At 40.7% G+C, this 15738-nt stretch overlaps 1 protein-coding gene across 6 annotated transcripts in view; it reads left to right on the top strand.

The window, feature by feature from the left end:
* SVIL (supervillin) overlaps positions 1–15738 on the top strand; it is a 229754-nt gene that overhangs the window by 119179 nt on the left and 94837 nt on the right. For 4 of the 6 annotated variants that reach the window (XM_027593384.2, XM_027593388.2, XM_027593385.2 and 1 more), the window contains 2 exons: positions 5905–5962; positions 11280–11371. Coding sequence is in view for 2 of the 6 variants with exons in the window: in XM_027593389.2 (XP_027449190.1) it covers positions 4146–4206; positions 5905–5962; positions 11280–11371 (211 nt within the window). In the remaining 4 variants the exon portion in view is untranslated. Of the gene's footprint in view, positions 1–4130; positions 4207–5904; positions 5963–11279; positions 11372–15738 lie in introns of those variants that run through there. The other 2 variants (XM_027593389.2, XM_027593383.2) reach the window with 1 other exon arrangement.

The raw sequence follows: 15738 nt of genomic DNA, 5'->3' as shown, positions 1-15738 counted from the left end.
AAAGCATTCCATAAAATACTTCCATAAAACATTAGTTCTGAGCATTGAGAAAACTGTGGTTCTTTGAAAATGGAAATGATTAGTGTTTCTAACTGGACACAGTGGCAGAGAATTTTGTGCATTTTGTGTATCTCCTTTTTCTCTGTGCTGAGCTGGTGGTTAAGTGATGTTGGAAAGGGAGTACAGCACCATCTCTGCTTTAAATTAAGATATCTTCTCCCTGAACTTTAAGAAAATCACAACCACAACTTGAATTTTCTCTGCAGAGAAATAAAATATGCTAACCTACAGAATGATGTGAGGAAATGTTTGTCTGTTTGGTCGCTCTTCTGTGTGAATGAGCCACCCTAAAATAAGAAAATTATTATTAATTGTTATTATTTCTAATTATTGGAGAGTAAACTTAAAAACCTCATATTTCCACCGATGTAAAATATAGATTTCTTTCATCTTTATGATCTCATGAGGATGAGATAATTAAATAGGAAATTAAATTGTATATCCATAACTTAATAATGTTGTGCTTTTTCTTTTCAACCGTGAAGCCATATTTAAATCTGTTTGCTTTTTTCCATAATGGATGAGTGAGGCAAATAAATGTGGTTAGCTTCCGTTACCAACTTACAGAGAATATCCAAATTCTTTTTAGTCTCTATTGGAATTTCATTTTAAAAATTCAAACTAGAGATATTCCTTAGTAACAATTAAAAAGAAACATTTAGATATACTTAAGATAATTCTAATTGAGTGTTCTCTAATTACGGTCATGAGCAGGTGATACTGTGTTTTATAAACTAAATGCTTTATAAATATTATTTATAAATATAAATCTTATTTCATCTCATGTAATTATTCATTTCCAGAATCAGTTGCTTGTACAATTTCCTCCCTTTCTCTTCACTTTCCAACACTTCCTTCTTTTTTTCCCTGTTGTTTTGGACCTAACAATAAAATGTCCACTACAGGTATCCACAGCTACATGTTGTTCCTTACTGAGTTTTTTTAAACTGCCCTATTTGCCATATTTCTCCCCAGTTTTATAGAGTCGTAGTGACCAGCAGTATAGGGAGAACGCCAAATGCCGCTGCTGACCCATGGAGTAACCAGTGCTGGTGTACCTTCTGTGGATGCACCTTGATTAGTTTCTTCCTTTTCAAGTTAAGTTTGTAGTTTAGAGATCAGTTTAAGTCCATCTGGTTTGAAATCAGGGTATAAAATCAGTAAAAATCATTTTAGAGTGTGACCTCTAGCCTTCAGCAAAGATTATTCCATTATTTCATATGGTCACTTAGCATACATTCTCTGGGGACCTGCTCTGCACCTGCTACGGTGTTCAGTCCCAAGCATACAAAGGTGGATATACTCAAAGTCCCTGCCTCCCTGCAGGTGTATGGGGCAAATCATGGTCTGGAGTCCAGCTGCCCCAGATCCTATGGCTCCATCACTGACCACATGAGCAAGTTACTCCTCTAGCCCTGTTTCCTCATCTTGTAAATGAGACCATTTTCTTAGGTTCTTTTTTTTGCTCCTTTTAGCTGTAATATTGTCAGCCCCTAATGATTGCATATTTTTCTTGGAATTGCATTATTACTGTTTGGGCTCACCATCTACATGTTGTAGTTAAAAATAAACAGGGGGACTCCAGGGTTTCCAGTCCTGCATGTAAAAAGCTTGGGAGTCCCCATTTTATCCCAACAGTAAGAAAGAAGCTGCACAGACTGAAAAATCAACAACTCTTCTTGGATCCATAGGAGAGGGGAGGACCCAGGGCAAACCACTGCTCCTGAGATGAGAGACATAGACAGGCCAGTACAGGGAGTCAGGGGTCCCGGGAGTAGAGACCCTCAGGCAATGCAGGGGAGCAAAGATAGTCTCTTCCACAAATGCTGCTGGAAGAACTGGATGGCCATGTGAAAACAAATGAATCTAGACACAGATCTTACACCCTTCACAAAACTTAGTTCAAAATGGATTATAAACCTAAATGTAAAACACAAAACTATAACACATCTAGATGAGAACATAGGAGGAAGCCCAGATGACCTTGGGAATGGCGATGCCTTTTTATTTTTATTTATTTATTTACTTTTGAGAGAGAATGTGAGCAGGGAGAGGGGGTGAAGGGGCAGAGGGAGAAGGAGAGAGAGAGAATCTCAAGCAGGCTCTATGCTCAGCGTGGAGCCTGATGTGGGGCTTGATCTCACCCTGAGATCATGACCTGAGCCAAAATCAAGAGCCAAGACTCTTAACAGACTGAGCCACCCAGACGCCCCTGGTGATGCCTTTTTAGATACAACACCAAAGGCACGATCCGTGAATGAAAGAATTGACAAGCTGGACCTTATTAAAATTATAAAACTCCTGCAAAGGACAATTTCAAGAGAATTAGAAAAGCCACAGGCTGGGGAACAAATATTTGCAAAAGACACATCTGAAAAGGGGCTATTATCCAAAATATACAAGGAATTCTTAAAACTCAACAATAAGAAAACAAACAATGGCCTAAAAAATGGGCCAAAGCGTTTAGCAGACACCTCACCAAAGAAAATACACAGATGGCAAATCAGTATATGAAAAGATGTTCCACATCATACATCATCAGGGAAACTCAAAACAGTAAAATACCACTGTGCACCTATCAGAATGGCAAAAATCCCAAACACGGGCGCCACCAAATGCTGGCAAGGATGTGGAGAGACGACAAACTTTTGTACACTGCTGGTGAGAATGCAAAATGGTACAGTCACTTTACAAGACAGATTGGCACTTCCTTACAAACCTAAACCTATTCCTACCATACGATGCGGCAGTCGCGCTCCTTGGTCTTTACCCAAAGGAGCTAAAAACCTAGGTCCACCCAAAAACCTGCACATGGATGTTTGTAGCAGCTTTCTTCATCAGTGCCCAAACAGGGAAGCAAGCATTCAGTAGGTGAACAGATAAACAAACCGTGGTCCATCCAGACCGTGGAATAGTATTCAGCACTGAGAAAGTGTGAGCTGTCAAGCCAGGAAAAGACATGGAGGGTCCTTAAATGCACATTACCAAGTGAAAGAAGCCAGTCTGGAAAGGCCACACACTATGTGACTCCAAGATGAAACGAGGGAGATAGAAAAAGAACAGTAGTTGCTGGGGGAGGAGTGGGGAGGTAACAGGCAGAGCACCAGGGATTTTTAGGGTGCCGAACATACTCTGTGTGATATTACAGTGAGAGGTGTGTCCTTACACGTTCGTCCAAGCCCATGGAATGCTGTGAATCCTCAGGTAAACCATGGACTCTGGGCGATTATGATGTGTCAAGGTAGGGTCATCCTTGGTAAAAATGTAGCACTCTGGTGAACGATGTGGCTCATGGCAGAGGCCGTGAATGTTGTAAGGGAGGGGGCACGTGGGAAATCTCTGGAGCCTTCCCCTCGATTCTGAAGTAAACCTGGACCTGCTTTATAAAAATTAAGTCCCTTTGAAAAATAACAACAAAATAAAAAGGGGGCAGCCCAAGAGGTAAGGCCTAACTTAAGAGCTTCTGTCTCAAATTAAAATTTTTGAACCTCCAGTAATATCTGCCTTTTCTTTTCCCACAATTTTGCTCATATGTTGTTCATAAATCTTAACTCTTAACGATGGGGTTTTGGCTCCCTGTTAGGTGAAATATTTCATTTAACTTAGCCAAAGCCAGACTCAGAGCAGCCTGGGAATCGTTAGGCAGCTTCCCTTCTTCCCAATACATCAAGAGTCTCTGTATGGTTCCTTCTTGTTTATTTTTAGGGTGAGGAGGAGATGTTTTGGACTCCCCCGTGGTGGTGGTTAGGTTGCAGTATTGTCTATGTAGCTGGAACATAAACTGGGATTCGGCCCCTGCTTTGAAGTGGTAGCATCATGAATGGCCCATCAGTGGAGTGCAGCCTGGTTCAGCATCCACAGGCCTGATTTCTGCTTGTAATCTGATTACGGGGTTTGAGCTGTTCCAGCCTGCAGCCTCCTGCTCTGCATTTACTATACTTTCAAGGACACGAGTGCCTGATTGCTCTAGCCCTGGGCTGTGAAAAATCTCAACCCAGTTTTGCTTAGACGGGCTGAAGGCCACCGCCGGTTGAGAGCACCGAGCTCTAGAGCAGGCTGTGTGAATAAACTTTCTATGTGCAACCATGTTCAGAAGCCCAGAGATTGCTGGCTGTCTGGGAGCTTTCAAGTTCCCTGAGAAACAAGGTAAGGCAAGAGAAAGAGGAATTGCACTTGCGGGTTTATTTTATAACAGGAAGAATGCCTTGCATCCTCCATTCTACCTTGTGTTCTCCTGTGTCCCGTTAGTTATAGTTTCCTCAAAGGACACTTGAAAGAGCCTAGTGAGTTTATAAATTAACTTATTTTGTGGCTGAAAAATGTGAGGTTATTTTTTTGTTTTGTTTTTTCCTATAGTAGGTTAGAGATACTGCTGAACCATGGAAGCCTTTATGCAGGAAAAATTGCAAATTCAATCACAATGCCCAAACTTTGGGTCCAGTTCTGGATGTGCTGTGCTTTACCTAAAATAGTTTTCTAAACCGAATGCTATATATACTAAATTATTTCCAGTAGACAGTGGTGTTTGTCTTTTTATTAAATCTTCATGTGATACTCTTTGGAACAAAATGTTGTTTTTGTAGTGGCTTCCTTTTGAGTTCAGAGGAAAATGCATGCTTTCCATTTAACTACTGGAGTGGCACCGCAGATTCTGTTCACTGATTGAACAAAACTGAAATGCTGAAGTTATTTTGACCGTCACATGTGAAATTCAGGCAGTCTGTGTCCAAGTCTTTTACAGCACAAATGCACTTTTAGGAGGTGATTTGAACAGACCTCAACTTCAGGAATTTTCTTCTACAACATTTGGTAGCTTTTTGAACTGAGTTCTCTCTTTTTTAAAATACATAACAAGATATTTGTATAAGTAGGAAAAAAGCTTAGGTGTTTAGTTGGCATGATACCTTTCATTTTATTATATCTCTCTAGTTGGTAAGAATTGCCAAATCCCAGGATTCTGTATGTGTTTTGCTGGATAATGACATGTCAGCATCTGGTCTATTTTGTACCTCCTTTTCCTCAGGCTTCTGCCCCCAAATATTAAACAGTAAAAGGCACTTGCTTAGAAGTCTGTGTAAGTGGTCTGCTTGTGGTTTTCTTGGTGGACAAATGGTTACTATACCAAAAGCTGTAAAACAGATTACTTGCCATTAGACTGGTATAAATTTGTCTCTGCCTGGTTTTGATTAACTGGTCCACCCGGATGTGTGTTTTTGCTGCATGGGATTGTTACCACCTGTCTTTACATAATACATATCTTATCTTCAAAAATAAAGAAATTGTTAATTTGATGTGTTGTTATTGTTTAGATTTTAATGAAGACAATAAAAACAGCGGACTTTTTCCCCTGCTCCTCATTAGCCCCTCCACGTACATATTCTTTAAAGGCATCTCAAATATATCAGGCGGCGATGAGTTTCACTGTTTCTGTTTACCTGGACCGAAAACTGTTAAATGTTTTTTCTCCTTTTTTCCCTCTGAGTATGTAACTGTGCTATTCAGTATTTAATTGCTTTGAGTTATTCTTGTAGCTATAACAAATTTAAATGATAGTATTGAACTATGTCAGGTCCGCCCCCCCCCCCCCGACCACCTGCAGAGTTATGTTGGCTAAATTTCAGGAGAGGAAGAAACTTTGCCTATGTACAAATGTATGTTGTGGAATTTGATATTTAAAAGGTGTCATTTTTGTATTCATATTTCTTGTCTGGTTATTGGTTTCCTTTTTCTTAAGTTATATGTTCAAAGGGACTTTGAAGAATTTTTTTTTTCCATTTGGAGTTTTTTTTTTTTAAACAAAACTTGTGTATCTATTTCAATGTTACATTTTTTCTTTCCCCTTAGATTTCAACCAGAGAAACTTAAACTGCGTTGGATTACCAAGTCAAAGAAAAGTGTCAAGGTAAAGTGGTCTTTGCATAAGGAATCATAAGTTTGGAAGATTTGTGGTAGCTTTTAGAATTATTCTCCTAAATTCCTAATTCATGAGTTTGAATGTTTGGCAATATGTTTTCTCCCCAGAGTTTGATTTATTAAAATATATGAAGCAAGCTGACCTAATAGTACATTCAGCCAAAAAAGAGTCTTTTTGTATTCATTAATGCTTTTTATGGGAACTGTTTGCAGATCAGATATAATTTTGAACCTGTAAAGGGCTATTATCTTTTCTTTCTTGTACCTGCCTCCAAGTGTGGGATGTTCTTTTGCAGTCTGTCCATCAAGTAAGAGAGCTTTTGATTTTTTAAGAAAAACTTTAGCCTTGTTCTTCTTTCCTTCCACCTTTCCTTCTTCCCTCCTTCCCTCCCTGCCCCTATCCAGTCCATCTGTCCAGTGAGGTCTTTTTTTTTTTTTTAAGTTTTTTTTAAGTTTTGTTTTTGTTTTTTTTTTTTTTATTTGACAGAGAGAGAGAGAGAGCGCACAAGCAGGGTGAGGGAGAGGGAGAACCGGGCTTCCCGCAGAGCAGGGAGCCCAACGCAGGACTTGATCCCAGGACACTGGGTTCATGACCCGAGCCACAGGAAGATGCTCAACTGACTGAGCCACCCAGGCATCCCCCAGTGAGGTCTTTTAACCATTCTGCACTTCATTTCCCTTGACTGCAAAATGTTATGGGTACAAATTTGATTTACCTAATGTGCTAAGATGCTGTGGTACATAATCATTAATATAAGCTCTTGTAAAAATTAAAGTTTGTGCCAAACAAGATAGCTGTATCTCAGATGCTTCTTAGTAGATCACTGTCCCTAATAGATTTTGAGATTTTCAAGTGAAGACCCAAAGTTATTATCCGTAAGATATGCAGGCATCAATCCCAATCTACATTTCATGACGGTAGAAGGACCCAACCCTGATGTAACCCTCATTCCACTCAGATGCTTTTGTTCCTAATGTATCATGTATGACATTGTTTCTTTACTATAAAGGGTTTGCATTTCAATGGCATTGAATAAATAGATGTCCTCATCAGACTGAGCCTGGTCCTGCATTGAAAATGACATAATTGATCTTGTGAGCACATTAGATGAGATAAAGCCTTGATGGATTTGATCCGTGTCTTAGTATGAGGCCAACTAGAGCAGTAATGAGCCAGGGTCATCAGTAAGGCTGTCTATCTTATTTAACTCAGGAAATCTTAACTTTTCTGGTGCTTGACACAGTCTCCCATATTTCTCATCTTTGCCATATTTTTGGTAGAATCTAAGGCTGTAAGCCTTAGATTAGTTAGTTCCAGCTACTATAACAAAATACTATAGACTGGATGGCTTATAAACAGCAGAAATTTATTTCTCACAATTCTGGAGGCTGGAAGTCTGAGATCAGGGTGCCAGCATATTGGGGTGAGGGCCCTCTCTCAGGTTGCAGACTGCCAACTTCTTGTACCCTCATTTGGTGGAATAAGCTGGAGAGATCGCTGGGTCTCTCAGGGGGGTTGTTTTATTTTAATTGAAGTATAGTCAATCTCTGGGTCTCTTTTTCTAAGGACACTATTCTCGTTCGTGAAGTCTTTACCCTGTGACCTCTCACCTTCCAAAGTCCCCACCTCCTAGTATCATCACATTTGGGGGTTAGGATGTCAACATCTGAATCTGGGAATACAGATGTTCAGACCAGAGTAGCTTAGTTCCCAGTTCATCCCTAGCGGGCTGGTGTAGCTGTACTAGAGCTAGTAAGTGACTATGAACAAGGAAGAAGAGGAAAGCATTGCTTATCTTACTTAAGGATAGCAGAAGCATGAACTAGGTCAGGCGTTCCAGTAGAGACAGATTCAGAGGGACACCGCTGCTCTAAAATGGTGGACAGTATCTCCACTGGACCCATGCAAATTACAGCCTCCTTGCCACGAACTAGAGTAAAAGAGGCTGGAGATGCAGGCACTTGCCTCCTTCAAAGCAGGCTGGTCGACCAGACGCCAGAGGTGCAAACAGGAGGTAGTGGACTTTGATCTCTCCTATCCTGTAATGTGAACTCCAGTAGAAGAGTGAACAGATTGGAGGGAGCCTTTCCCAGCGTGGGTGCTGACTAATCACCGTCATGGTGTAGCCCCATTTTGTCAAAGGTAGGCGCTAGTAACTGCGGAATATCCTGTCTTCACTTTCCTAAAATTTCGCCTTGTCTCTACGGCTGGTATTTAAGTAGGTTAATGGGACACATTAAAAAAAAAATTATGGAGGCAGAGAGCAATCTCTTCTTAGATTATTGAAGCAGAGGGAAGGAGGTAGAGTATGAAAAGTTTAGTCCTGAAGAGAGCACTAGTTCAGAGGAGATGGAAAATACATAAAAAATACAAAAGGTGCTTCTTAATAGTAGAAACTTTTAAAATATAATTCAAAAATCAAGACTGTAGCGTTTAGTTATATATGGAGAGTTATATATTTCATATTGAATTACAGACTCATACTTTTAGTTTAGCTGTGGCAACCCATCCATGCCTATGGAGGTTTTCGGGCAGAGACTCCTTGTGCCAGGGGTGATGGTCCGTGAAGAGGAGAGTGCCATCCAGCATGTGGAGCTCAGTGCTTTGGAGTCATCTATTGTGTGAGTTAGGCTTAGCATCCACCAGTCACACTGCTTGTACCCCTGACTCAAAAAAGTGAGAGGAAGATGATGTTAGGGCTCTTTGGGGTATTTGTGTTTTACTAGCCGTTAGATGATCAGAAGGACTTACTCTTCCACAAATGTTCCAGAATCCTTTTTTTTTTTTTTTTTTTTGAGAGAGAGTATGTGCTAGCATATGGCAGGGAGGGGCAGAGGGAGAAGGAGAGAGAGAATCTTAAGCGGGCTCTACACTCAGCGCAGAGCCGGACAGGGAACTCAATCTCACGACCCTGAGATCGTGAGTCGCCTAACCGACTGAGCCACTCAGGAGCCACTATGAATCAATAATTTGAAATGAGACACTTGCAATATGTTCTACAAATAAGAAACCAGGATACCATGAGAGAAAACAACAGAGGTGCATGATATAGATTTGGTCTGCAGTGAGGCAGGCACTGGGTCAGGGGGTTTCTTCCTTGAGGAACTGACCTTAATCTGAGACCCAGAACAGGAGCCAGACTCAGTCAGGACGGGGAGGAGGGAACTCGGATAGAGTAAACACCATTTACAGTAAACCATGCTAGGAGCCATGAGCGCGTTTCCTGACAGCGCTTGGGTTTTCCGTTGGTTCCCGACCAACTGTGAAAAGGCTGTCCTTTTTATTGGTCCTGACACTCTTGTAGCTTGTTTGAAGAACGTAAGTTTAGGGGGTGTCAGGGGATGACTCGGAAACCCCACTATAGAAGTTCAGAAAAATGTTTAGCTGGGGAGCAGTTTCTTAGTCTTCATTAGCAGCTTTTCGATAAGCACAAAAAAGGGGGAAAATAGGACCATGCAGATATTTATGTTTGAAAATACAAGATAATATTTGTACCCCAAGGTCAATGGCCTGAGAAACTGAATATTTCAGGGATTGGACCATTTTGTTTTAATACAGAGTTCTTTTCCTGAGACTTGAGTTTCCCAAAGAAAGGGCAGAACTTTATCAAGATGTTTACACAAACAGCTAAATAACCAGTTACAATAGCATGCCATTCTTTAAGAAGGCTACATTTCTACAGTTATCTAATTCTGTAGGTTTATACTAAGTCATACATCTGAATAAAACACTGAAAAAGAATTGTCACTGCATCATGATTCACTGTTTAGAAGTCAGTGCTAATTCCACATTTCTGACCTAAGTAGGTGTCTTTAAGCCATCTGGAGTGTGGTTTAAAAAGACTACTTAATCTCAAGACTTTTTATTAAATAATATGAATACCTGGCAGTCATATTTATGGAATATAAACCCTACCACATTTATAAGCAACAAGTAAGATTTCAGATGAACTTGGTTCTAGAAGATGGATGCATCCCCCAGTTTGGAATGTGCGGCAGCTCCTTGAAATTGAATTTATGTATGGGGTATAGAGGATTCGTGTGTCCCACCTACCTAGGATGCACAGCACCTTCCTCAGTCCAGTCCCCCCTCACACCTCTACGGGCATGCACCCCTGCAGAGCGGAAATGCAAATGGAGGACGAGCCCATGGTGAAGGTCAACTTTGCACTGATCTTCAGCCTTTGCAAGCCTGTCGTTCACCTCTCTGAAGGTGATCATATCACTGGGGAATATTAGTTTTTCTGTTTTCATGCTGGGTTTTCTTCCGGCATTGCAGCAGCTCTGTCATCTTGCCCAACCCTGGGCATGCTCCCGCGGAGGCCCATGGGGTTGGTGACCTGCAGCTCGGGGGCCCCTGCACACAGTGTGAGAGGAGCTAGATTTGTGTCTCATCCTTGGGCAAACCATGTAACAGCTTCCTAATCTGCAAACCAAGGATGATGATAGTGCCAGTGGGGTGCTGGGGCTCTCTCGCACCTCCTCGCAAGAGTGAGTATGTGCCTCTCTTTCAGCTTGGAGTCCAGAGAGTCCTGTGGGAAGCTTGAAAATTGGCCATAGTGGGAGTATTGACCCCATCAGCAAAGACTGCAAAGCATGTGCTAAGCGGAAGGGGGCAGGAGAGCAAGAGGAAGGAGCCTGTTATTAAACGTTTCTCAGCACAGCACTGAGTAGTTTAGGCCTCACGGGGTCTTACGAAGATAATTAAGATTGATTATACCTGGAATATGCCTAGTTAGAGAAGAAAAGTACACAGTGCCTAGTTCCTTATTCTTCCCCCCTTCATTTCCTCCTCCATTCCAAGCCAAGTTTTCATGAGCCTTTCAGGCCTGTTCACCATGCTTTGATTTCTTGGTTGTTTGAAGGCATGTGTCACTTTACCATAAATTCAACCCTGAAGGAAAGCATGTACATAACCTAGACAAGCTGCTGATTTTCTGAGGAAGAGAAGAACACAGAAAGGTTGAGTGATTAATCCAAGCTTCCACAGCTATGGGCGAGTGGCTCCAGAAGAGGGTGTCCATCCCAACCGAGGCGTCCAACTCTCAGCTCAGCCATGTTGTTACCCCCTGACGCCATGCCACCTGCCTGTGCTGACAAAAAAGTCATAGTAATACAACTATAAATAAATGAAAAAAGCTACCATTTAACTCCCTGAAATAAAATTTTTACTTGTAATCCACACACACGTATTTCACTACGTATAACAGTCACGTAACTTTTGTTTTGCAATTTTTACACTTAACATCATACATCTTGATTCACATTGACTTTAAACATTATTAATGGAATAATTTAATTTTTAGCTTTCAGAAAGAGTTCTGGCTTGAAGATAAAGAACAGCTTGCTAACCAAAAAAGAAGAGTCGATGCTAAGATTTTAACTGCACTTCCGAAAGGTGAGATTTCTCTAAGTGGTTAACCAGTGTCCTGGGCACCTAAGTATTGTGTCACCTGATTTTCTTTGAGGGAAAATCATTCCCTAATCTCCAGTGTATACCCTCCATTGTGTTCTGTTGTGCCTATTCCAAGAGTTAACCTCAATGAAGGTACCTCCCTTCTTGCGTGTTTCATCTACACCTTTCTCCGTGTCCTTTCTTGTTCATTTTAGGCATCCTTGGGTATTCCCTGGGCGCCAGGTGGGGAGGGTGGCAGAGGGAGCCAGCATAGAATCAACCTTCATTATCTCTCCTACCTTTCACTTTCTCCAGGGGCAGTGAGTTTTGCTCATAAGCCCATATCTGCTCTGTCCACTCTGCCCACTCCCTCCGCCTCTTGGTGCCTGCCAGGGTTGTTGCATTTACACTGAGTATCTTAGAGCTCCCTGCCAAGCAGCACGCTGGGCTTCCAGTGCACACTGGAAGGTAGGCACTCAGATGTTCGGTGAATTAGTATTTTCGTTGGTAAAGGTGGAAGTGCAATAAAACATTTGCACCTGCCATCAGCAAACTACCCCTGTGTTTTGCCTGAGAAATGATGTAAATGTTAACCAGATCTTTGTGTCCCCCAACTCTAACACTGGCAGAGGGGGGTACCAGCTCACAAACTGCCTTCATCCCAGATCAGCTGTGTAAGAAGAAACAGGTTTGATGAGAGGTCAGATTTTTTTTCTTTTTTGTCCTCTGAAAGAAAAAAACAAACATGAGATCAAACCCAAAAGAAATTAGACCAGAAAAAAATATTCTTTTAATAGAAACTAAATCTAGTTTAAAAGGCCCACTGATAAATGGGCGTACATCCTGAGGAACTGAATAGGTGATATGCTTAGACATAGTCTAATGAGGATGGATATTTGAAGGACCCCAGGGATTTGGCCTTGTGAGAAAATTTAAACAGGGACATTTTGCAATTTTCAAGTATTTAGAAAACTGTCAACTGAAATACAGACTTATTCCATGTTGCCCCAGAGGCCCTAGAACAAGAATACTGTGTTGAATTACAGGGAAGTAGGTGAGATCAAAGGAGAGAGACAATTCTGATAGTTCATGGGACCTGCGAATGAAATGGGCTGCATTACGATCTCATTTCCTCCTGTTGGCTCTTCAAGGAAGGTCATGGGCTTCCATGGAAGGGCCCTTCTGATTTTTTAGACTCTTCGTGAAAGACAAAGAAACTCTGGTTAATCTGGGTCAAACTTAACAATCGATGAAGATGATTCAAACAAAATACAAGAGTGAACAAACTGACTTTAGCAGGATCTTGGAAGATGGGAACGATAGGCAAAGTTCTGTAGCAAAAGCTGCTTCACCATCCTCTCCGTCTACCCTGGTCCTTTTCTTGGAGAGCAACAGTACACGCAATATTAGAGTCAGAGAAATTAGAAGCGATCTATGAGATGCAAGGTTCTTTTCAGGTTCAACAGCTTGTAACTCCATATATGCCAAAATTTAAGAACACGTAAGTTGATTAACCAGTTTCATTAGAAAATGTATCATAATTGGTTATAAAAATGTACTTTTTCACAAATCAAAGATAACACCATGTATTTATCAGATTTATGTTTCCAAGTTCCCAAGATCTTCACAACATGCTTAAAAAGTATCAGAGCCTCTCCTCCCCTGAATTTCACGTAAATTCCCCAGAGTCTTATTTTACACTCCGCACTTCACGAATTCGGGCAGGCATGTTTGGAAAGACCCAAGTATTACCGATAATCTCACTTCTCCATCTTAACAAATATTTTAATGAATCTGTCAGCTCTTGGCAATATAATGGTGAAAGTAGGAATTGATTACAACTTTTCACGGCATGGAGTTTTATGTCTGTTTATATGTTTACAGAAGTTTCTGTTCATTTAGTGAGGAATTCTTGCTTTTGTGAAATTGAGCATTGAAGTGATCATTGGCTTTTTCTGTAGGGGGGCTTCCTTTAACTGTGTATCACCAACAAGTTATCCAAGTGTTAAAAACCTTTACTTATGTAAAGGTGATGCTATTAAAATATATTTTCCACTTGAGAATTATGAAATGAACCAAATATATTACTCTACTTTCTTGATAGCTTTCTTGAGATATAATTCAAACAGTATACAATTCATCCATCTAAAGTATACAGGTCAGTGGCTTTTAGCATATCCACAGAGCTGTGCATCCATCCCCACAGTCAGTTTTGGAACACTGTCATTATCCCAAAAAGAAATCCCACACTTCTCAGCTATCACCTCCCCCCCCGCCCTTATTCCTCTAGTTTTGTAATCATTGATTTTATAAGCTGCTTGTCTTTGTATTAGTGGCTGCCATCCAAGTGTAAAAGTTAAAGTGTGTTACTCCTCTGGGAAGTCAGATCTGTTTTCAGGACATGCTGGGTCTGGCCTGTGCTCTTAGCCTGTCAAATGCAGGGTGGGAGAGAGGTGTTCTTGGCAGTCCCCTGCCACTTCTATTTCTTTGGAAGATTCTACTGTACTCGGGTTTGGATGCCTGAACTCAACAATAACTTTACCAGAAAGCCTGTTTCTCTGGGCTAATTAAAGAAGCAGTGTTCCCCAAGAAAACTGCCCAGCAGACCGCATTATGCTGGGTATGGGCATTATATATTATGAGAAAGCATGTTAGGCAGTGAAATAACTTTATAAAGTGTGATAGCCCTGATGTCAGTTACCCTTAAATTACTGACTCGGAAAATGACCATCCAATTCCCATCAAAACTGACTAAAGAAATAGACTCATAGAATCTGTATTGCCACAGAAACACCATTCAGAATTACTCAGACAAGGGCAGCAGGCTAAGATAGCAAGTGCAATGAGGAATAATTTAGTATATGTCACAGTTTTAATGTACTTGAAGGCAAAGTAGAAAATTCATTACAACAGAGGTTAGATCAGCAGTGCCTGTTTAGATCTGTATTATATGATGACTAGTATTACTAATACCGGAACCATTTATGAATTGTACACATTATGCCACAGCATACAATCAACTGGATTATAACTGTTAATCCAATTTTATTTTTTTAAAGATTTTGTTTATTTGAGAGAGAGTGTACAAGCAGGGGGAGTGGCACAGGGAGAGGGAGAAGCAGACTCGCCGCAGAGCAGGGAGCCCAATGTGAGGTTTGATCCCAGGACCCTGAGATCGTGACCTGAGTTAAAGGCAGACGTTTAACCGACTGAGTCACCCAGGCGCCCCAGCTTAATCCAATTAAAAAAAATATTCTTACTTCCTGTTTTAAGGAAATATACACTGATGAATTTAGAGATAAAGGGATATCATGCTGCAACTTATTCTTGGATGGTTCAGAAAAATTAATACGTAGGGGTGCCTGGGTGGCTCAGTCGGTTGAGCGTCTGACTCTTGGTTTTGGCTCGGGTCATGATCTCAGGGTCAAGGGATGGAGCCCCATGGTCAGCTCCTTACAGGGTGTGGAGCCTGCTTGGGATTCTCTCTCTCCCTCTCCCTCTGCCCAGTCCCATACTCATGCTTTTGCTCTCTGTTTCTCTCTCTCTCTCTCTCTAAAATAAATAAATCTTTAAAAAAATATGTAAATATGTGTACATGCATGCATGTGTATACATATATAACACATGTAAATATGCATATGGAAAAGGATAAAAGTAAGCCAAATGTAGTAAGTAAAGTGTAAACATGTTATGAAGCATGTCTTGATTTTTCTGTAAGTCTGAAATTATATAACCGTTGTAAAGAAAAGACAGCTTTTGGTAGATCCTAAACAGTAATCAACTGTATTCAAGACTATCATCCAGATGATACCTGTGGTAGTGCTTTATGAATGAAACAATGGAGGGCAACATAGATTTCCACAGCTGGGGTGACTTCTGTGATTTCTTAGTATTAGCTCTTTTTTAATGCTTTATAATAAACCTGACCAAAAATTCCAACCAGAGGGCCTAATGAGGACTGCAAGAGCCCAAAAGAGGTTGTTGTTTTTTGTTTTTTTGTTTTTTGTTTTTTTCCTGGAGAGGGTCAGAAAAAGTATGCACAACACATCAGCAATTCGAATAAAACCTATTCTCTTTTCTGCAACTGAAGTATTTTCCCATGGAATAGATATACTAGAGTAATTATATTGCATGTTTGCTTTACTAATTTTACTTTTAAATTATAGTCTTGGGAAAGGAAGCTTCTCTATTACTTCTTTTGTCTTCTACATCATTTCTTTCCCCTGTAATCTCATGTCTATAGGACTGAAGCAAATCTTGGTAACTGAAAAATAGATTTGTTACAAAGAATAGACTGAGAGGTAATTTGTTTGCTTAAGGGATTTTTTTTCTAAAAGATTCACTATGGATTTCCACTAAGAATCAATAAG

This window comes from Zalophus californianus, chromosome 9 (assembly GCF_009762305.2).
Source record: "Zalophus californianus isolate mZalCal1 chromosome 9, mZalCal1.pri.v2, whole genome shotgun sequence".
Lineage (NCBI taxonomy): Eukaryota > Metazoa > Chordata > Mammalia > Carnivora > Otariidae > Zalophus > Zalophus californianus.
The sequence above is the reverse complement of the archived record's forward strand: the minus strand, read 5'-3'. Positions and strand labels throughout refer to the sequence as shown.